The sequence below is a fragment of the Phodopus roborovskii genome, unplaced genomic scaffold (assembly GCF_943737965.1).
Source record: "Phodopus roborovskii unplaced genomic scaffold, PHOROB, whole genome shotgun sequence".
Lineage (NCBI taxonomy): Eukaryota > Metazoa > Chordata > Mammalia > Rodentia > Cricetidae > Phodopus > Phodopus roborovskii.
The window spans coordinates 1,954,862-1,978,349 of NW_026125546.1; the positions used below are offsets into that span (position 1 = coordinate 1,954,862).

At 41.8% G+C, this 23,488-nt stretch overlaps 1 protein-coding gene across 3 annotated transcripts; it reads left to right on the forward strand.

Moving 5' to 3' along the window:
• The first annotated feature begins 368 nt into the window (after positions 1–368).
• Asns (asparagine synthetase (glutamine-hydrolyzing)) lies at positions 369–19,167 on the forward strand. Of its 3 annotated transcripts, none has more exons than XM_051177133.1 (12): positions 369–516; positions 3,906–4,166; positions 7,654–7,891; positions 10,482–10,667; positions 10,884–10,985; positions 11,325–11,452; positions 13,344–13,470; positions 16,292–16,398; positions 17,261–17,361; positions 18,185–18,266; positions 18,352–18,507; positions 18,957–19,167. In XM_051177133.1, the coding sequence occupies exons 2-12, from the start codon at positions 3,918–3,920 to the stop codon at positions 19,164–19,166; spliced, it is 1,686 nt and encodes a 561-aa protein (XP_051033090.1). In that variant the 5' UTR covers positions 369–516; positions 3,906–3,917; the 3' UTR covers position 19,167. The 3 variants fall into 3 exon arrangements, with proteins under 3 accessions (XP_051033090.1, XP_051033089.1, XP_051033091.1); XM_051177132.1 differs by having other exon boundaries at positions 455–592; XM_051177134.1 differs by lacking the exon at positions 369–516 and adding an exon at positions 3,530–3,672.
• The last annotated feature ends 4,321 nt before the right edge of the window (positions 19,168–23,488 follow it).

Consider the following 23,488-nt stretch of genomic DNA (forward strand, 5'->3'; position numbering starts at 1 on the left):
TGTGTGTATGTGTGTGTGTGTGTGTGTGTGTGCGCGCGCGCTTCCAGCTATTCCTATCTGCATTACAATCTCATTGTTTCACCAAGTATTTATGCATCCGCATCTATGTAATAGACACTCTGTTAGGGAGGGTTGAAGACTACAATTAAGGAGGGGGAGATCTACTGTTGATGGGAGGATGGGACACTGTATTCAACTGATGATGAATTCCCTAAAACATCCCAAGTACGAGGACTTCTCATTGGTCAGCTAGGTAACCTTGGGGGTAATCAGTGAGGCCCTGGGCCTGACCTATGAGGATATCCTGCACACAGGGTCACAGCACCTAAAAGAACGGAAGCGCAGGCACAGAATATCTCCTAGCTCTCGGCCCCAGGGTGCCTCTTCGCAATGGCCTCAGCCCCGCCTGGCGTCGCACGTCAGCACTGCGGGCCACACCCCTGCGCACGGGTTGGGTCCCAGCGACATGATGAAACTTCCCGCACGCGTTACAGTAGCTAGGCTGCTTGCTATAAGGTAAGAAGCAGCCTCTACCCCGTCTTGTCACTGTGCTGCCTCCGCTGCCCCTCTGGCCCTAGCCACTAGAGCGCAGGTAAGCGGGACCTGATGCTCGGCGCGGTGCGCTCTGCACGCCCGGGAAGCCGGAGGATGCTCGGTTCGCGCGGACACACAGGTCCAGGGCACGCGGGTACCAAACACACCGGCCGGCGGGACAGATGCGGTGCAGTGGGTGCCAGGGCGGGGCGGGCGCGGGGCGATTGTTGCGCACCTGGGACGGAGATTGCCAGGAAAGCTGTCCCAAGAGCGAAGTGCTTCGTGGAGGTTGGGCCGCTCCAGACCGGAGACAACGGTGGCCTTAGTCAGGACACCATAAATGTTATTATTTTTTTAATGTCTGACGTCTGAGCCTGGGAAAGTTCCGCGATCCCAGGGCCTTGCCTGGGACCAGCTGGAAGCCTGAACAAGACCAGCCGCAGTTGGGCGCCCCAGGCTAGTCTCCGGCCTGGTTGTTGCGCGGAACTGAGGCTCTCCCTAGCTTTAGAGCGAGGCTCTCTGGGGGGTGAACTGTCTGGATCCTGCTTACCGAGTCCCCACTCATCTTGCTGCCAGGCCCCCTCCCCCACTTCAGCTCCATACTTGCAAGACCGGCAGCCCCACCGAGGAGCGATCTGTTTAAGGTGACAGGCGGCCAAGTACAGAAAAAGGCAAAGGCATGCTTTTCCTTAATAATGGGTAGCTGTTCACAGGCCTAGTTTCAGAATTAACAACTTTTAAATACAAAGACAGGCTTTATTTTTCTTGGCCCGTGGCCTACAGCTGTTTAACAGTTAACTTTTCGTTGATTGTGCATAATATTGATGCAATATTAATTAGAAGTAAGAGTTGCACAAGTCCACAGGTTAATTATTGAGATTTTAAAATGAGATCCGGTGAAGTTTAGGTAGATCACCAGTAGAACAGAATTTCTGTTCAATGCATCGAAGTGGCGCTGTCCAGCTGGGGAGCCACAAGATCCATGCACTTGCATGCACTGACCTCTAGAAACACTGGCTAGTCTGAACTGACATGCATTACTAAGTGTAATTTTGATGATTTTGAAAACCGAACTTCTATCACTTTGGTTGTGACCCTTAGAATTTAATGTCTGAACTATTTCTCTAGCCTGGTTTTATTGATTTAGGTGTAAAATATAATCAATTTTGATTATATTGTATTGATTATTTTGTTTGGAGTGTGCATGTTAAGGTAAATTTAAAATTTATTTCAGGACTTTTGCCTTTTTAATGGAGTTTGTTAGTATATTAAAATCAAACATCTGATTCACATTCCCTCTGGGCAACATCATTATAGAATTTAACCATGAATGTGGGAAGCCACAGGGGCAGATAACAATGAGGAAAATGAGATACAAGGCGGGCCTTTCCCTGCATAGAGGCCTGATTCCAATTACAAAAAACGTTTGAATTTCCTTATTCCTGATAAAGGAAGATATTTTAAACTTTTCTTTCCACTTATAAGCGGCTGGCATATGTTTTGTATAACAGACAATTCATTAAAGAGGCGTAAGACCTAAGTAAACGATTTCCTGGTGATCACACTGATTTTCAAAGTGCATTGCAAATCCACTTTCTTTCTCCCCTTTTACTAAACACAGATTCTTTCCTCAAAGAATATAACTGGAATGCACTTTCATCTCCTTCTACCCCTTCTAGTTTCTCCACACCTGCTTTCCCATCAGGATCCACTCCCTTCCTATCTCTCATTAGAAAAGAACTGGTCAAAGAGATAACAGAACATAATAAAATAAAATATAGTAAGATAACATGAAAACCATCATATAGAAGTTGGACAGCATAAGCCAACAGAAAGTTAAAGCAGCCTCAAGAAAAGGCACAAGAGTCGAGATCCACTCATTTACACACTCCAGAGTCCCATAGAAGTCCTAAACTGAAAGCTATGGTATATATGCAGAGGGCCTGGTGCAGACCTGTGTGGACCCTGTGCTTGCTGTTTCTGTCTCTGTGAGTTTATATGAGCTTTGCTCAGTTGTTTTAGAGGGGCCTTGTTCTCCTGGTGTGTGGCTGAGCCGCTTTTCATTGGCATCGAGTCAAACATCGCTTATTAACAGCCACCCCTCCTAACTCTCTGCATTTTCCTACTGAATGTACAAACCCATCGTATTGTCGTTTGGACAGCATTGTGGAAGGAACTGCATGCCACTTGCATTTTGTCTTCGAGTTGCTTGGCTTGATACCATTTTTTATCATTGGATCTGATTTTGCTCAAAGTGCATCAAGCCTTCGAAACAGATGAGATATTTGGAAGGTTGTTCAGAGTGGCTGATGTGAGCGTGTGTTTTTAGAGGGTTTGTTCCTGTTATGCTGCCATTTCTTGCAGATGTTCTTTTTTAAGCAGATACAGTACTATTTGCTAGTTGGAGATTCTTTCTTAAACTATTTTGAGCTGGCAATATTCAAATGACATTTATATGAATTACTTCCTTCCTGGCCTACAGGGATCTAAGTTGCCCCTTCCCCAATGTTGCTTTATCTCTGTGTATCTCAACTATTTCACTCGCTAACCAATGCAGCTTTAAGGTAAATATTTGCGATTTTTTTTTTAATGAGGACATTTTGATACTGAACTTTTCTGTTTGTTGAGAAGAGATCTCATGTAGCATAGGCCTTGAACTCCTGATCCACACAGCTTCAACCCCCATCCACATGCTAGGATGATGTACCACAATACCTAGCCATAGCAAATATTTTATATCCTCAGTCAGCTCAAAATGCTTTTCTTTCCTTCATCACACTTAAATAAGTCATTTAGATGTTAAGCTAGAAGTCGTGTCATGATAATGAGATGTATTCTTACTACATAACAGTGTTTATAAGCTGCTATTTATTCCCTCTATTTTTGAACTTCACAAAGTGCAGATAAAGCAAGATCATTTAATCGTAGAGGCTCAGGAAGAGGCTGTACTAACACAGAGAGTCTCCCACAGCTTAGATTTTTTTTTTTTTTTAAGATTCTCATCTGGAGAATAATGAGGTTGGGATCCCTCTCTAGCTTGGAGCCAGCCAAGCCAGCCATTGACCTTGGGAGCAATCCTGGGCTGCAGAGACAATGTGATCAGGATGTTGTTGGGTCTAACTCCCACCAAATCCTAAGGTGGGAGACGTGGGCTTTGGCTGGATGCTAAGCTTATGTGTCTGGTTGAATATAAAAGTCATCTGTATTTTTTAATATTTGTAAGCAAATTAAGTCATTCTCGTGTGCCTGCCAACCCAATGGAAAACTACTATAAATAGAGATGGTTTGTGTGCAACTTTTGGAGAGACTTGTGTGAGTTTCTGGAATTTCGCTGGGTACTGAATTCGAGCCTACTGTGCTTTCCTCCACAGAGTGCCTGCAGCATGTGTGGCATTTGGGCCCTCTTCGGCAGCGACGACTGCCTTTCCGTGCAGTGCCTGAGTGCAATGAAGATTGCACACAGGGGGCCAGACGCATTTCGTTTTGAGAATGTCAATGGATATACCAACTGCTGCTTTGGATTTCACCGGTTGGCTGTGGTTGACCCCCTATTTGGAATGCAGCCAATAAGAGTGAAGAAATATCCTTATCTGTGGCTCTGTTACAATGGTGAAATCTACAACCACAAGGCGGTAAGCAGAATGAAGCTGGAGGTGGCCATCTATAATTAAACCTCAGATGTAGTGGTTATGGTGTGTATATATTGTGTCACGCTTTGTTAACCTTTTTGTGTGTTCTTACCTCATTTCCTCTGGTCATGTAGTTATATAGAAAGGTAAAATGACGTAGAAATATATATAGTTATATAGAAAGTTATATAGAAAGGTAAAATGATTAAAAGGGGATGCCAGTTCATTTCTTTTCTATTAGAGATTTTAATGTTTATTAGGGCTGTGTTATGTTCTGTTAGGTGACAGAGGTGAAAAAGATGGTTAGGGCTATACTGCAATGGACTTTGTTGTGCCAGAGACAGACAGTTACTGTATAATGGACTTTCTGAAAGAGCAAATTTAAAAGGGATACACATGGGAGAGCTATGTGCAGGAAACTTGACTTGGGACAGTCGCCCGAAAAAGCAAGACTTAAACTGAGACCTAATGGCAGAGAACACTGGGCAGTATTTCTCATGGAGAGGGGTAGCGTGTGTACAGCCCTGGAGTGGGTCGGGGAAAAGTGGGGCTGGGAAGACACAATAGTTGGTTTTGCACTGCTTGAATCTGGTATACCATTCCAAGGGCACCAGCAATTGAGAACTTAAAGGAGGGATAGAGTTGAAAACCTGGGAGGCGATGATCTTTGTAGCATTGTATAATACGGCCACTGAGAAATTTATTGCAGTCCCACACATAGTAGGAGCCAAATGGTAGAAAGGTGGCTGGAAGCAGTAGTATGTTAAGTAACTCGGCAGTGTTAAAGTTAGAACAACTTTCTACTCTGGTCTTAGAACAGGAGTGGGTGAGGGGATAGAAATGTTGATCCTGGAAGCCAGACATGATCTGAACCTCCCAATCCAGGATTATTTGAATAGTTTTTCATAAGGGAAAAATTAAATCAGTAATTCACGTGATTGCACAAATATAACTCCTTGCTATATTTCCAAGCTCATTAGCCCCTTCCTCAACCTTTAATTGCTCCAAAACAATGTGCATGGAAATTGATAATTGTTAATGTCTGCCTGTATTTATTTTATCTCTCTTAAGGTCTGCACATTCTTTTTATGCTGAATTATTCTAGTATTTCTCTACACTATGTAACTATTTGCCTGTCAAGAATTAAGACATTCTCTTAGCTAATACTAAACATAGACTCTATAATATCTATTATCTAATTCATGTTTAAGTTTCCACAAGTGTTCCCTAGAATATATTTAACAATGTTTATTTTTGTTTTGCTTTCCCTTTTTTTTTTGATGTGTATTTATGTGTATGTGCTAACTGGTGCAAATTTTGTGTGTGTGTGTGTGTGTGTGCAGATTTCCATCAAAGTTTAGTCATTTGGTTATAATGCTTCTTGGTAAAGTTTGAAATTATTTCTGTGCCTATTCTTCACTGGTATGCTTTCTATCCTAGCTAATCTTGTTCCTGAACTAAAGTTTTTATTTGCCAGGTTGCTTGCTTGTAGGAACACTTTGAAAGTAGGGTTTGACCAGTTAGCACATACGCTTTTATTAAAGGCTTACTGTATACAAAGCTAAATATTTGGAGATTAAATGGTAAACAGGGAAGTTAGGAGTGGAGGAAGGGAGTGAATTAGGAGGGATCCCGGTAGCAGTAGGTCAGGCTACTAAGTGGTACTCTGACAGTATTGCCCTGCGTCTCCCTGAAGTGAGGTGGGAAATATCTTGGTTTGTCTGAGTTTAGGACATACCTTGGTTTATTTTGACAGCATTGCTGTTTATTAATTTTGTTAAGATGTTAATATCTTTAAAAGTATATGTTATATTTGCAAAAACTTTCTTCTGTTTCTATCAAACATCCTAACATATGCTAATGAGACAGCTAGAAACTTGTTCAAGAGTAGAATGAACAAGTTTAATCTTACCTATTTTCAGAATTATAGCTTCAAAGTTCTGTCTCCATCCCCTGCTTTGATGATAACACAAAACAGCATTTGCTGGTCTAGGAGACAACAAAGATAGACCAGGGGCCTACAACAAGTCACATGCCAATGTGAGTCTAGGATGGTGGCAGGATATGGGTGCAGTATGTGCAGTATAGGAGCATCATTCCAGGAGTTAGAGTTAGTACTTGGGAATTGTTAATCAATGGGCACCTCTTTTGGGAAAAAAGAGAGGAAGTGGTGCTAATTATTTGCAAATGCTATAGGGTGTTTTTAGCCAGGGGGTAGGATTTCAAACTCCACCTCATTGAGTTAGGATTACCCTGGTAGTTCCTTAGTTGAGATGAGTGGCCAGATGGCAGTGTTGTAGAGAGGCACCACAAACCCATGTTTTGGCAGTTCTGTGCATGCTGTACACAAAGGACCACATCTTTGAGATGGAGATACCTGAGGCATATTTACAGGGCACACATATAGACTGAAAACACATTACAAGTCTGAAGTGGGGATACGATGGCTTTATTGTCGTGTTGGTGGTGTGCTTGTATAGTAGAAAGTCTTAGAATCTGGGTACAACTCAAACCTTTTCCCTTTGCCAGAGGTGACAGTAAAAGGCTCATTGCTCTTCCACTGGGGCATATGAACTGATGATAAAGCCCACGGTCATTTTGTCTGTCCCTGAGAAGGAGCTTTAATGTCACCACTGCCAAGGAAGATCTGACTGTTTTCCACCCCTAGGGACCAACAGCTTGGGTTTGGACTGTGTCGTTGTAATGGGATCATTTATTTGGCAGCAAGGAGGGGCAATTAGTTTTGTTCTTTCCCTTTATATTTTCAAGGGAGGTCTTTGACAATGAGCTAGAAGAACCTCAGCTGATTTTGAGTCCTAAACCAAAAGTTAACAGTTGCTGAAGACACGTTTTTAGTGACATGGTTACTAGGCAAACTGTTCTAGTCTGCTGGACTATCCTTAACCATATCCTTGTATTCTATCTTCAATGATAAGAACACAAATTCATGGAAAATGTTTGGTAGAAAATTATGTCTATACTGAACATGTGCACACATTTTTATATCCTACATGATATTGCATAACAATTATATTCTAAAGCATGTTGTATTAAGTATTATATATCTAGAAATGATGTAAGTATACAGGGGGAGGTGTGTAGGTTATATGTAAATAGCATTATAAAAGGCACCAAACCACTTGTCGATTATTATTTTGGGGCTGGGGTCCTTGAAGTAAAGGGTGACTGTGTATATAAATGTACATGTGTAATTACATTGTGTGAACCATGGTGTGTAATGCACTTGGATTTTTTTCATGCGTCACTGCTCTGATGCCTTCCCATCGTATCCTGTTTATCAGAATGCAGTTTTTGCCTTTTGGTGGAGAATTTACAGAAGTATGAGTTGAGGCAAGGTAGATTGTGATAATGCCACTTTTTTTTTAAATCATCAAAGCATATATATTGATTATAGGACATAAAAGTACTGAATCAGGATTATTAGTGGATGCATAGGATACTAACATTTTGCTTGCTCTGCTTTCTTAAGCTACAACAACGCTTTGAATTCGAATATCAGACCAATGTGGATGGTGAGATTATCCTGCATCTCTATGACAAAGGAGGTATTGAACAGACGATCTGTATGCTGGATGGGGTGTTTGCATTCATCTTGCTGGACACTGCCAACAAGAAAGTGTTTCTGGGCAGAGATACCTATGGAGTCAGGCCCTTGTTTAAAGCCATGACAGAAGATGGATTTCTGGCTGTGTGTTCAGAAGCTAAAGGTAATAATGGTGTTTTACTATTCTAGGTTTCTGTTTCTTCCTGAATTATATTGAAAATCCTGTTGGTGTCAATCAAAAATTTTACAAATGATGAGTAGATGGATACTCAGTGTGAAGAGGACTTGAAATCCTGATCACCCCTCTCTTACTTACTTTTTCGCACCTGTGTGTGTGCTCATGCATGCATGTATGCATGTGTACATGTAGAGACGAGAGACTGACATTGAGTGTCTTCTCTTATCACTCTTCACCTTTTTTTGTTTTGTCTCACTATTTAACCCTGACTGTCCTGGAACTCACTATGTAGATCAGGATGACCTAGAACTCACAGAGATCCACCTGCCTCTGCCCCCCCCCCCCCAGTACTGGGATTAAAGGTGTGTACCACTATGCCTGGCTCCATCTTAATTTTTGAGGCAGAGTCTTTGACTGTACTTAGAGCTCACTGATGTCACTGGGCTCCAGACCTCCACATGTCTGCCCTGTCCTGCCTGCCCTTCCTGTGCTGGAGTTAGAGATGCAGACTACTTCTACCAGGTTTTGCATAGGTACTGAGAATCTGAACTCCGGTCCCCATGTTTGCTTGATAGGCTCTTTATTGACTAGGTTTTCTGCAGCCCCTGACTCTTCTGGTCACTAGGAGGTGAGCAAGTTTCTTCTGCATACAGAGTAGTTCTGCCATGGTTTACAGATAGGGCCAAGTGACCATGGGCTTTGTCACTCTGACCCAAATGCTTAAGCTAAAATAAATATTCCCTCTAAAATACTTTATCTTGGGTATTTTTTCTCACAGCAACAGGTACCTTGCTAACACACATAGCATTTTCTGGCAGCAAATTTGGTAAGCATCTTTTGTCTTGACTAGTAGCAAGTTTCCTATAATACATCTTTGCTATTTATTGAATGCTTTACCACTTAGTTTTCAGATTTAATGTTGCTTGGAACAAGGATCTTGATCTGTTAAAGAATTCTTAGCACACTAACTATAGTTTGGGTATTAACAGATGCTTTGTTTGATCTATCAACAAGCAGCACAGGGCATTACTCATCATTTATCTAAAGTCCTGTTAGGGAAATCTGGCAGGAAATCAAAGCAGGATGGACTCCTGCTTCTGATGGCTATCCTCTGGACCCTTAGACCTAATGGCTCTTTGATAGGAAACTAATCTCATCAACAATTTATTCTCTGAAGTTTGGTTGTTTTCTGCATCCTTAACTCTGTCCTTCTCCTGACTGTCTTAATTGCTTTTCCGTTACTGTGATAAGATGTTATGACCAAGGCAAGAGTTCATTTAGGGCTCACACATTCAGAGGGTTAGAGTCATTATGGGGAATGTGGCAGGCAGGCAGGTAGGCAGGTTGTGGCTGAGGGCTTGCATCTTTATGCACAAATATGAGGCAGAGAGAGCTAACCGGGAATGATGTGGCCTTTTGAAACCTCAAAGACAACCTCTAGTGATGTACCTCTAACAAGGCCACACCTCCCAATTCTTCCCATACAGTTCTATCCACTGGGGACCATGTATTCAAACACGAGCCTATAGGGGCCATTCTCTCTTGAACCACCACACAGACTGAATGATACCACTTGGAGGGCTGCATTCCTTTATCAGCTTTTTAAAATATCTCAGCAGAGTTCTCTGCTTATCCCATCAGTGGCCCACATCCTCTACTAGGATGGGCAGTATTTGAGCTCTGCCAGCTAATGAGAACTTCCTTTGGCTTCCAAGTTCTGTATACACAGACTGGGTTAAGATACTCATAATAAATTATAAAAAGTATCTGTGTAGATAGGGTATTAATTTACTTACAGTGAAACATTGGCTTTTTGTGTCCGGTCATGGTGTCATAATGCATCTATATAAGAACTGCTTGAAGAAATTAAGTTATATGGCTTTCTCATACACATTATGTGGCAGCTACTAAGGGAGAGATGCCAGCTTCTGAGTGCCTGATAGTGGCTCATTTTGCTTGGTAAAGGTATGGGGACTATGGGTCTTTTCTTAAAAAATGTCTCAACGATGACAGAAATGCTTGGCAAGATATCATGATGTTAACATTTTGATTTCTCTATTTTCTCAGACTTATATCTCTTCTTGTTTGTTTTCTGGTAGAAAATTGACTTTCCTTTTAAAAAGTTTCATCCTTCGAAAATGTTATAGGCATCTAAAAAAATAGGTTTCCTTGATTTGAAATTTCCGGTAGATGCTGGAGATTTAAATGGAGGTAGCAAGGCCTTTCAGTGGGGGAGGGCATTTTCTGAGAAACTGTTACTGTAACAACTGGACAAACACAGGTTAAAAGGTGAAGTCTGAAATTTTTATCTCACACTATATTCAGAAATGATCTTGAAATGGAAGCAAGAGTCATTTTCTTATTGCATCAAATAACTACCAGTCCATGCAGTTTGTGTTCTGTCTCCATGACACTCTGGGTTTTGCGTAATTACTTCCTCTCCCGCTATTTTGTTTTTCTTTTTTCTTTTTGTATAGTGGACATATATTTATGTTTGTATATTAGAGGATGTTAGCCAACTGTAAAGGCTGCCGGGAAGCTCTCAATGGCATGTGTTACTGTTTTGCTTCTACAGGGCTCGTTTCCTTGAAGCACTCCACCACTCCCTTCTTAAAAGTGGAGCCCTTCCTTCCTGGACACTATGAAGTTTTGGATTTAAAACCAAATGGCAAGGTTGCATCTGTGGAAATGGTGAAATACCATCATTGCAGGGATGAGCCACTGCACGCCCTCTACGACAGCGTAGAGAAACTCTTTCCAGGTGACTGGTGCCCATGCCTATCCCGGAAAGCACACGAGCCATTCACACCTTCTGAATCATTTTGATTCTGAAATCTGTTTGCTCTTTGATTTGGAGGCGGTGGGATCTCCTTGAGTGATGGCCATCACCGTGGTGGAGGGGACTGCATGCCATACCTCAGCAAGCTCAGCTAGCTCGGCTTCTCGGGGCTGTTTCATTTACTTTCTGTGTTGATAGGCTTCGAGTTAGAAACAGTGAAGAGCAATCTTCGTATCCTGTTTGACAATGCTGTCAGGAAGCGTTTGATGACGGACAGGAGGATCGGCTGCCTTTTATCAGGTGAAGTCAATGTAAAGGAACATACCATCTTGCTGGTATTTAAATGAAATGCTGCTGTCCCTGAGCTATGTTATAGATGTGTTTATAGGCTGTATTAGTGTAAGGGCTGGTTGGTACACATTGCTTATAATCTAGTATACTAATTTCTTTTTTTTTAAACCACGTTAGATATAGTTACCATTGTAGGGACCAGTAAAATGTATGTATTTACTTGCCAAAGTTGATTTCAGTTTACAAAACTTGGATATCTTAAGAGGCAAACTCCAATCCAGATGTTTAGCAGGCATGTGATTACCTTTGCCTTGTCTAATAACCGTTGGTCTTATTCTCATGGTGTAGGGGGCCTGGACTCAAGCTTGGTTGCTGCCTCCCTGCTGAAGCAACTCAAGGAGGCTCAAGTACAGTATCCTCTCCAGACATTTGCCATTGGCATGGAAGACAGCCCGGATCTCCTGGCCGCTAGAAAGGTACATTGTAACCTGCCCGTTGTATATTTAGAACTTTAGTCTTGTTATTAGACTCAAAATCAAGTTGACATTGTCCTAATTTGCCTGCTGTTATTGTGCGATAAAGGCCAAAACCAAAAGCAACTTGGGGAGTACAGGACTTGTTTGGTTTACATACTCCCTGCCACCGTCCATTGAGGGAATCTGAGGTGGGGATGTGAGGCAGAAACCTGTAGGCAGGAACTGAATCAGACCATGGAAGAGCACTGTTTGCCCCTCCTGGCTCCGGATTCTTAGCTTTACTTCCCGAACCCTGAGTTCTTGCCTTGGTAATAAAAACCAAATGAACTCTTCCCTCCCCAAGTTGATTTTTTTTGTCACAGTCTTTATCACAGTCATAGAGAACAATCTAGGATAGAAATTGGTACCTGGATTGTGGGCTGTTGCTGTGACAGACAGACCTGAGTGTGCTGTCTGGGAGGATTGTGGAAGGACTCTGGAGCTTTGGGCTGGAGTGTTCAGAGTTCAGTGAGCTAATGTGGAAACTTGGGAGAAAACGCTGAGAGCCGTGTGCATGATGGGGCCTGGTATGTGAAGTTTCAGAGGCAGTTGTGATAAGACCCACAGCACTTAAACAAAACAATAGTGTTGACAATAGTGTTGCTTCTGTTTCTGCTGCTGGCCCTGGTATTTATTTCTAATAGAACTGAAGTGTTAGACTTTTATCTACTGGGTACTTTTGTTTTTTTTTTGAGAAAGAGTTTCTCTGTGTAGCCCTAGCTATTCTGGAACCAGGCTAGCTTCAAAGTCAGAGATCCACCTACCTCTGCCTCTGCTGGGATTAAAGGCCACTACTGCCCAGCTCACTGGGTACTCTTATCCACAGTGTCCCAAAGAATCTTGTCAAAGACTCAGTGATTACCATTTTCTTCTGAGAGTGAAGGTGTGGTCAGTGTTAACACTGCAGGCTTTGAAGTCTACTCAATGATTGAACTGTGCAAGTCTTCACTGTCATATAACAGTATTTGCAGTAGTATGATGAGATTGTATGTGTGTTTGAGTTTGAGGCAGGATCTTATACTTAGTTCAGTCTGGGCTGAAACTCACTTATGATCTAATGGCTGTAAGCTCATAGCAACCATTCATCGTCAGCCTCCCAAGTGGGAACTCCCCATGTTGTGGGATCACGGGCATGAGCCACCACACACAGGTTGCAGTGGGATAGTTCTAAAGTTAAAATAGGTATCATATGAAGTGTATGACGTAGAACTTTGTGTGTAGCTTAAGCACTTTAGTGAATGTGAGCTGTAATTTCATTTTTTATGAAGCGTTGTGGTATTACGAACTGTAAGCAGGGCATACCTTGTACCCACAACTCTCTGCAGGTATTGTTCTAGCTCTGGAAAGACCTAGAGTGACTGATAAAGGTCCAGAGAAGAATCCCAACACATGGGTATATGCTGGAAGACAGACAAAGAAAGTAGGAGACTGTTTATGTAGGACCAACATGCTAGCTATAAAATTAGGCATTTCATCTCAGCAAAAACTATGTTTAAAAGGGGACCATGTTGGACTAGAGAGAAATGGGGTAGGTTAGGTAATGTAGGAGAGATTGGTGCACTGATTGGAACTTGGACTGTCAGGCCCTAGCTTTGATTTGGAAAGAGCTGGTAGATTTGCTTCTTGTGGTTGAGTGGGGATGAAAGCCAGGCAGAGGCATTCAGCAAGCTTTAATTAGCATGTGGTGGTCTGTACTGCCTCTTGCCATGGTGTTCTAGAGAGATCTTCAGTCTTTTGCTTTGTTTCTTTTCACTATGTTAATTCAGAATTCAGAATGCCTTGAGAGGAACTGGCCTGACTCACTTTCAAAAGTAACCCTTTAACAAACATATGAATTTTTCTTCACAATCAGGTGGCAAATTTTATTGGAAGCGAGCATCATGAAGTCCTTTTTAATTCTGAAGAAGGCATTCAGGCCCTGGATGAAGTCATATTTTCCTTGGAAACTTATGACATTACAACAGTTCGAGCATCTGTAGGTAATGGATTTTGTTGTCATGAAAAGAGTTAATACTGACCAAGGAGAAGGTTTAAGATGATTTCAGTTTAAGAAAGATTGTCTAAATATGAATATAAGCAAAATTTCTATACAGTTATTAATGTTATATGTGTTTTTTAGTTTTAATAAATTTTATTTAAATTAGAAACAATCTTATTTTACATAGAAATCCCAGTTCCCTCTCCCTCCATTCTGCCCATGTCCCCCACCGATCCCCCCATTTAATATTATATTTCTAAGACTGTTTAAGAGTGTCCTGAATTTCTTTTCAACTGGAGGAAATGCTTTTAATGAATATAACCATATCTTCTGAACATCGAATTTACAAGGTCACTCTGCCTACAGTCTTAAAGAATGTTTCATAAAAATAAATAACATCTCACATTTACTAAGCACATAGTACATGCTAAGTTCTGTTTCCTACATTTCATATGAACTATTTATGGGTACTTCCATTGTAGCCAATATGTAGACTCAACACCTGTTGGGTGGTTCAGCACCCAAGAGACTGCTGCACATCTGGCATTTACGGCATCACTATAGGATGGATACATATTTGGGCTCCCCTTTCTTCCATTTTCTTTGTTTAAAGTATCTTGGATGATGTAGTTTGGTCACAATACTAAGCACCTTGACTTAGGAATATCTTATTGCTCTTGATGGTCTAAGCTGTGGGAAAATGATGCAGTATATTTGTGTTTTTTGCAGGATTGACAGTCTTTTAATTTTTAAGAAATGAACTTCCTCTGGAACAATTGTGGTGGCCTACATTTTCAGAGGTTCAGTCCATTATCAACATGGTGGGACATAGTGGATTGCAGGCAGCCATGGTCTGAGTCACACTGAGCAAAAAAACTTGAGCAAAAGGAGTCCTCAAAGCTCACCTCCACAGGGACACACTTCCTCCAATAAGCCCACATCTATTTCAATAAGGCCACACCTCCTAATAGTGCCACTCCCTATGAGCTTGTGGGAACCAATTACATTCAAACTACCACAAAAGCCAAACACAGTAAGATGAGATATGCCTGTTTATGTGTATAGGTTTTGTGCAAATACTATCACTTTTTAAGACGTTGAGGTATCTGAAGATTTGGGTAGCTGAAGGGAGGTCTCAGAATCAACCCCAAATGAATATTGAGGGAGAAGAATTTTTTTGTTTGTCTTGATTTTTCTCTAGACAGTTTCTTTATGTAGCCTTGGCTTTCCTAGAACTCACTCTGTAGACCAAGTTAGCCACAAAGTTACTAAGACCCACCTGCCTCTGCCTCCCAAGTGCTGGGTTTAAAAATGAATACCACCACTGCCCATCTGGGAACAATTTTTTATAAAATGGGGAATATAGATCTATACTATAATACATTTTCCTTAAGGAGTTCTTATGTAGATGTATTGTAATACTCCATTACACAGCTTACCCATTGCTAGTTATTATTTACATTATTACTTAAGCAGGTCACGTAAGCGATACTAGTTGTAGTTGGTGAACACATTCTGAGATTAACAGTGGACCACAAGTCAGATAGACCCAAGGTTGTTGAGCCTTTAAAATGCTACTAGCTGAGTAGGCCTCTCTTAAAACTCACTTTGGAGTAAAAAAAAAAAAAAAAAAAAAAAAAAAAAGCCCTTGAGACCTTGAGTATTAACAATGATTTGGCCTTCTGAAACATAGTTAAACAAGCACATTTATAACATGGCTGTGATTGAATTTTCATGGGGTGGAAGCAGAGTTAGGAAGGAAAAAGTCCTAAGAATTGGAGGTGATGGGAGTGTAGAGAGATGTAAAATGGGTACCAAGCAAGCTTGTTTCAATACCATGCAGAAGCTTAATCAAATGTGGAATTTCGAAGTGAGGAGTGACAGTGGAAAAGAGTAAAACAGTTAAAACTAAGTGTTTCCATTAGTTCATTTATCTGTTACTATAATGGATAACCTCAGGTGAACAACTTTTTAACAATGGTTCTTTTCTTTTTAAATTCAGAATTTTGTGGGCTGAAAGTCCAAAAGCGTGGCACTTGGTGGGTGACATCAAGGAGCCACACATGAGGGAGAGGTTTCATAGTGAGGCCAGAGGCCAAGAATAGAGAAGGGTTAGCTGGGCATTGGTGGAACACCCCTTTAATCCCAACACTCGGGAAGCAGAGGCAGGAGGATCTCTGTGAGTTTGAGGCCAGCCTGGTGTACAGAGCCAGGACAGGCTCCAAAACAATAGGGAGACACCCTGTCTCTTTAAAAACAAAAACAAACAAAAGAATAGGGAGGGGTTCTGTTTTAAACAATTAGCTCAGGAAAACTAATTTGGTTTCCTCTGGGAATTGCCTTAATGACTTCAAAGGCAAGATTCTTGAGGACCCAAGTAACCCCAAGCAGGCCTTACCCATCACTTCTCTCCTCACCATGGACCACACTTCCAACATCAGTCCTTGGGAGAACAAATTGCATCCAAATCCCTGCACTACCCAAGCCATTACTTTTCTGTAGTAATGTTAGTATGAAGCCATGGTATTTAGGTATTTGAGTGGTTCAATTTAGCACAATTTTGAAGTAGAATGTCTTGTTTAAGAACATAAGTTTGGAATGTATTTATAAAATATTTCAGTGGTTTCTAGGCTATTTTATTGCCTAAGTAGGGTTGCCTGCATTTAGATTGCTTTTAAGTATATCTGCGATCATATTTTGGAAGCTGCTGATATTAACTCAGGGTCCAACAAGACTTTCCAGCCAGCAGTTGTTTCTGAAAGCCAAGTTAAAGTCTTTCTAGAAGACACACTTACACCAATATTAGTTTCTCTTTCTTTAAGGTATGTATCTAATTTCTAAGTACATTCGGAAGAACACAGACAGTGTGGTGATCTTCTCTGGAGAAGGTTCAGATGAGCTTACACAGGGCTACATATATTTCCACAAGGTGAGCACTCTAGTGAAAAGATTTCCAGGTTGAGTTAAGAAAAGTTGGAATCACTTGATTGTTGTTTTCTATACTGTCTTTATGATGTGTAACATTTGTGTGTGTGTGTGTGTGTGTGTGTGTGTGTGTGTGTGTGTGTGTGTGTCTGTGTGTCTGTCTGAGTTGATGGTATCTGTTTTGGAAAAAAGAAGTCTCAATAGTATCAGATACTTTCCATTCTTAAACACAAGAGTTGCTTTTATATTTATTTATTGTATTTTTGTTTTGTTTTTTGTTGTTTATTTCCTCCCCCCCCCCAGACAGGTGCTCACTATGTAGCTCTGACTATTCTAAAACTCAGTATGATGCCCAGCGGTGGTGGCCTTTAATATCAGCCCAGGCAGGTGGATCTCTGTGAGTTTGAGGCCAAGCTGGTCTACAACAGCTAGTTCCAGAACCATGTAGCTAGGGCTACGCAGAGAAACCCTGTCTTGAAAAATAATTAAAACCAAAACAACAAAACAAATAGCTCACTCTGTAGACCAGGCTGGCTTCAGACTGACTGAGATCCACCTGCCTGTGCTTCTCAAGTTGCTGGGATTAAAGGCTGCACCACCAGGCCCAGCTGCTTCTGCTTATTTACATTTCTATGGAACTGTGACTCTTGCCCTGACATTTATCTTACTTGTTCCTACACTAAGCACTTTGGAGGGCGAATGGGTCTGTCTTCTAAAACATTGGTGGCCTCTGAAGTCATTTACTCCTACCCTTTACCTTGTGACATTTTCTGTCTTCCTCATCTCTCATTTTAAATGTAAAAGGGGAAGATAGGGGCTGCCTGTGTGCCAAAGCAAAGCCACTCACCTTTTGGTCTACTGAATAGGCTCCTTCTCCCGAGAAGGCAGAGGAGGAGAGTGAGAGGCTGCTGAAGGAACTCTACCTGTTTGATGTTCTCCGTGCCGACCGCACTACTGCTGCCCATGGGTAACTTTACACTCAGTTGTAAAGAAGAAAGGGAAAGGGGAAAAATTCAATGAGATCAGTTGCTTACATTTCCGTTTCTTTGCAGTTGACTGCAAGGAATGACTTTTAACTAAATTGGGCTACGGGCCTGGATACTATCATTGAAGTAGTGAGAGATGACCTTATCGTTGGGGTGGGAGACAGCATCTTCTGAGCTATGTCAGGCAGGTTTTGTGTCATCAAATCACAATAGTAATGTGCTATATGTGACCTAGAGGGAAGGCAACAGCAGCATTTCTAAGCATTTTAGAATGTCTTGAGGGGGCGGGATGAAGATGCATGAGGTTAGATATGATTGTATACTAAAAATGTTTCTTTGGTTTCCTTGGCTAGAGCTTTCACGTTTAACTGAGCTTGTTGAAGAATAGAAGGCCCTTATTGTGCATGATAACACCTGTCATTCAGTAACTTAGTTTCTTCTACTGACTTGTATTAGCTGAATGAGCTGCAGTCGTAGGTTTTGCCTGTCTGCATATCCTACCAGAGTCATTAGGACTGTGTACACATGATGTGCATTTGCCTCACGGTTTCTGACTCTTCTGCTCTTAGAGAAGCAGTTAACGTTTCATAGACACAGAAGGAAAGATAGTTTCAAATTGGAAGCTTTCAAATGCTGGTTTGATTTTGAGTATAGACTTCAGTATGTATCCAGGCATGCAGAGTGGCCATTAGGAGGCTGAAACGTGACTCTGTAATCTCCGTGGCTCAGTCTGGTGCAGCTGTTGGGACACACGACAACTGCTGACCAGCCTTCTGGTTGAGATTGTCTTCTGTTTTCTCCAAGTCTTGAACTAAGAGTCCCGTTTCTGGATCATCGGTTTTCCTCCTATTACTTGTCCCTGCCACCAGAAATGAGGATTCCAAAAGTAGGTAAATCACCCTGGATAAAAATGCCAAATGCCATTGGCTCTGCTGATGACCCCACTGATCCTTCTTTTGTGTTCATGTCAGAATGGGATAGAAAAACATCTCCTGCGAGAGACGTTTGAGGACTCCAACCTGCTACCCAAAGAGATTCTCTGGAGACCAAAAGAAGCCTTCAGTGATGGGATCACCTCAGTTAAGAACTCCTGGTTCAAGATTCTACAGGATTATGTTGAACATCAGGTCAGCCTTTCAAGATATTTTCTGGAACAATATAGTTTAGCAGAGACCTGGGATCTCTGTTTTGTATTTAGTTTGAATAACTGTGTCTATAGGAGAGTTACAGTTCCTACAAAGAGCACCTCTTTCATAAGTATTACATAAAAATTGAGGAATATGAAGTATCAATGATCAAAAGAAGAAGACGTAGAGGGGGCACTTAGTAATCATCACTGACCCTTTTACATGTGTCTGGGTACCCTGGGTACAAATAAATCACACATTGAGCACCCAAATATGAAATATGCATGAGAATTTTAAAGATATTACTGCCTCTGTTTACTATAGCTTGTTTTTTCTAAATAATGAGCAACTTAAAGGGTCTTATTAATTTATAGTATGCCTTAACTTTAGTTTGGTCTGTATCAGAGCAAATCCAAATGAAAATGTAATGTTCTTAATTTATCTTATAGGTTGATGATGCAATGATGGCAACGGCAGCCCAGAAGTTTCCCTTCAATACTCCCAAAACTAAAGAAGGCTATTACTACCGCCAGATCTTTGAACGCCATTACCCAGGCCGGGCTGATTGGCTGACTCATTATTGGATGCCCAAGTGGATCAATGCCACCGACCCTTCTGCCCGCACTCTCACCCATTATAAGTCAGCTGCCAAAGCTTAAATGCTTTCTGAACTCTAGTGTAAGTGTTTCTTCTCACACTGAAGGTAGAGACACCAAGACAAACACAGAAATAATGCAAATCAACCATCAACCGCTCAGGCTTACACAGGCATGGAAAAAAAAATAAAAATATTCCATCTAAAATGAATTCTGGTGGTGGATGCAGACTCATTAGCGGCAACTACAGACAGAGTGACATTTACTATATTCCCACCATGTGGATGACAATGAGCTAAGCTGAAAGGGAGAGCATATGATCTTCGCATCTCAGTCCTGCCTACGTTCGCAACAGCTGGCTAGATAGACAGAGATGTGAGTCCTTTGTCGGAATTCATGACAGCTCTGCATTATAGGATAAGGATTCAGTTTTTGCTTTCTTATGTTGTGTTAATATCCCCTTGTAGAGTTGGGAATAAACTTCTCAAACACAGAGTCAGATGCTACATTAGGCTTTTGTGGGTCTCTATGGAACTGTGGATTGACACTGACACACAACACTGGGTGTTATAAGACTACTTCACACAGCTGGTGGTAGGCCAGGTCTGGACCCTGGGTCGTTGTTTATTGATGCTTCTTCCGGGGGAATTGTCCAAACTATACATTACTCACAAATGTGTTTGGGGAAGTAGGAAATAGCACTTAAAAACAGAAGCTACTCATTTGAACACTTCCTGAATGCTTCAGGACAACACGGTGAGATACATAAGACAAATGAATTTAGCTGTTCAGAATGTTTGAAAAGGGAACTGATGGGAGATATCATTCTGTATATGTTTCTCATACTGGGTTCTATCCTCTCTCCTAATTCATGAACCTTATCCCTAGTGGGAACAGTTTGTAAAAGAATTCCTGATGGTGTCAGATATTTTGATTCATGATTCTCTGAGCACCAGGGAAGACTGCAGCAGGGTTAGTTCAAGGCCAGCCTGTGCAACATGGTAAGGATATGTCAAATGAAGGACTGCTTGATGGGAAAAGCTATTGAGGCCAGCTATGGGCCCTAACTTATCCTGTATAAATGTGTCGATGAAACTGAAGATGAAGCCTTACTGTAGGGTAACCTAATAAGCATTAGGTTGTCTTGCATTTATAGATATTTAAGTATTTAAACTTAGCTTGATTTGGCACTATACCTATTTTCTGCTAAAGTTTGCCCAGCCCAGCTACATGGCATTGCAAATACTTTGGATTGGGATCTGTGACTTTGATTGACACAATGCACATGCCAAGATCAAAGTGTGGCATGAAGCACACTGCCAGATCTGAGGGTGTGGGATCGGCTTTAGATTTTAACTTTAGTGACTAAGAAGTGTCCTGTTCAGATCCCATTGAGAACTTTGACACACATGGGGATAGTTAAGCCAACTTCACAGCATCAAACTTGTATGTGTGTGAGAGAGCCTTTTATCCCTTTGCCAAATGCCTAAGAAAAGTGTACTTCAGTTCATAGTTTGAGAGCTTATGGTTCATGATTGGCTTGTTATGGTCGTTGGCTACATCATTTCTTTGCCAGCGTTGAGGCAGAAAATCAGGGCAGAACACACTGGAACACATGTTCAACTCATGGAGGTGGAAAAGCAAGCAGAAGGGTTTTAAGGACAGCCCCTGAGGACATCTTAAGTGACCCACCCCAGGCCTCACCTTCAAAAGTTCCTACCATCTCTCAGTAATTGCCATTCAATTAATGAACCAATGAACTGATGTATTCATTGAATTAGTCTGAACCTTTATGCTCCAGTCATTTGACAATGATTGCTTGCACTAATTGGAGACTGAACCTTTGACCCATAAGTCTGAGGGGCAGACATCATATCTAAACCATAACAAACAAGGTTGCCCATAATGGCTACAGATAATTTTCAAATTATACATATTCATGTGGTTAATTTTTTCTTTTGCACCTTGAAAGGAAGGTTTGAAAAAAGAACCACTAGGTTTGTGAGTATGTGTGTAATCCACCAGCTTACATACTACACACACTCAGTTTTCTAGATCATCCCGATGGATCCCATTCATACAGGCCTGCTAATAAGCAGTCAGTCTGTTCAGGCACCTTTATCACTAAGGATTCCCAGCTGACACCTTGCCTCTTCAGCCTCTTGGGCACCTCTCCACAACCTACTCAGCAGAACTTTCCTTTGACTTTGTATCTGCTCTAAGAAAGGGTACCATGTACTACATGTACTACATTTTCAAGTTTTATTTTTAAAAGTGAGAGTAAAGCTCCAAGTTCTCCCTTAGCCTTTAAACAATGGTCATCATGTTCTTGCAGTTCTTTCACTGAAAAGGTACCATTGTACATGTGCAGGAGGATTTCCAAAGCTCCTAGTACAGGGGTAATATAAAGAGCTAAACCTGAGCCTGATAGGCTAGCCCCACCCCATTTTTTAAAGAAGTTTGTGACATTCTGGCTGTGGCCATGGTGTCAGCATGCTACACAATACCTTTTTGTTGGTTTTAGTTTGGTCTGGAGCCTTGGAGAAGGCCAATATGGTTCAGAATCTTTCTGTAGCAGTGTTCCTGGTCTAGCTCCCCCACATCTTTCTACTTTGTGAAATGTCTGCATCCTGAGCAAGGTAGGGGTTTATATTCATGCTGGCTAGCAGGATGTAGTAGAAGTCAAGTGATGTTGGGAGACTTGTGATTTGGTGTCACTTGTTTTTAATGTGGAAGGAAGACCCAGACACAGAGACGGGTCATTTGTAAGAGTGGACATCTCCAGTGACCACTTATTCAACATTGAACAATTACAACGATGCTTGTGAGTGAGCTTCTGGAAGATTCCAGCTGCTAGTCTGGTATTTCCATCTGTGGCCTTGGTGTGGTGCCAGAGATTAGCCAGTCTGGGACTCTGGCCATGTTCCTCATTCATAGACCCCAGAGTACAATGGGTTATCAGCAAAGTTAAGATGGGGGAGATAGTAGCTCTGACTTACCACAGTAACTGAAAACCTTAAATACTTCTGCCTTTGTTTACATAGGTTAGGGAAGCTGCCAGAGTGAACAATAGTCTAACTAGTAAGGAATTTACCCTGGGTAGCCGGGCTCTTTGCTCCCAGTGTCTTGGCAGTCCTCCCTCTCGATTACTGTATTGGGAAGCTAAAGGAAAAAGGTTCCTCTGTGGGGACAAGAACGAGGAAAACAGGGTATACCCACATATTCCTATAACTGCTGAGAAACCCATCCTGCTGTGGTGCATCACACTAGAGTTAGTTTTCATTAAAATGGTGTACCCATTTTGCCTAGTGGAGGGATTTGTTCGTTGTTGAGGGTTTTCTAACCACTCTGGTCCAGGAAGACACATGGGTTGAAACATGCATCAATCACTCATTATTTTCCAAATCAGTCATGCGGCAGCACTTTTCGTGTGTGTGTGTGTGTGTGTGTGTGTGTGTGCATGCGTGCGCGCGAGCGCACGCAAATTGGGAGCATCAAAAGGAAAATGAAGTATTTTGGGACCCCCCACCCCAAATCCATTAACTCACCATCTGGTCACCAAATAGTTCTCACCTTTGAATACCTACACTCACCCTCAAGAGGATTTCATACTGTTCTATGGCTTGCAACCAAGATGTTGGGGATTCTGATTGAGTGTGTCAGGCTGAGAAGCAGGTGGACTAATAGCCCCCCTTTCACCTGTCTGCTTTATAACAAAGAAGCAATAGCACAATCGCAGCAGCAACAACAAAACATATGCCACAGTATTGTGGGACATTTGTACACTGTGAAGACACGCTGACTTGGCAGGCTTAATAAAAAGCTGAACAGCCAATAGCTAGGCAGGAGGTATAGGCGGAACTTCTGGGCAGAGAGAGGAAGTAGGAGGTGATGACTGAGATGCCATGGAGGCATGGAAACAGTCGAACACACAACATGGGAGAGGTAAAAGGCACGTGGTAGAACACAGATTAATAAAAATATGGGACAAGCCTAAGCTAAGGTCGAGTTTTCATAATTAGTCTCCGTCTCATTATTTGTGAGCTGGTGGCCCAAAGTCAAGTCTGATTACACTGCAATGAGCGAGTGGCCAGGAAGCATGGAGCCTTCCCTGCTTAACTTCCTGCTTGAAGAACCCCATCTCTAGCAAAGAGTGGTCCTCCGGTGGCTGTTAGCAGCAAGGCATCCTGGTAGAAGGAAACAGGTAGAGGCTAGGGCAGCACCTGCCCACAGGTGAGAAATGAGACCATGGTGATTTCTGATAGAAAACCCTATTGGGCTCATGCATTATAATGTTGGTTCCCTAGAATAAGGTTTAGGAGTTATAGGTCCTCCTGTGAGTAAGGACTGCCCTGGAAACTAGTCTTATCAATGTACCTGTGTTC

Excerpts from the sequence above, each read along its gene's own strand:
- Asns (XM_051177133.1), top strand. The coding sequence starts at position 3,918 with ATGTGTGGCATTTGGGCCCTCTTCGGCAGCGACGACTGCCTTTCCGTG. Across the intron at positions 18,267-18,351 it reads CAGAAATGAGGATTCCAAAA|AATGGGATAGAAAAACATCT; the intron begins GTAGGTAAATCA and ends TGTTCATGTCAG. Across the intron at positions 18,508-18,956 it reads AGGATTATGTTGAACATCAG|GTTGATGATGCAATGATGGC; the intron begins GTCAGCCTTTCA and ends TTTATCTTATAG.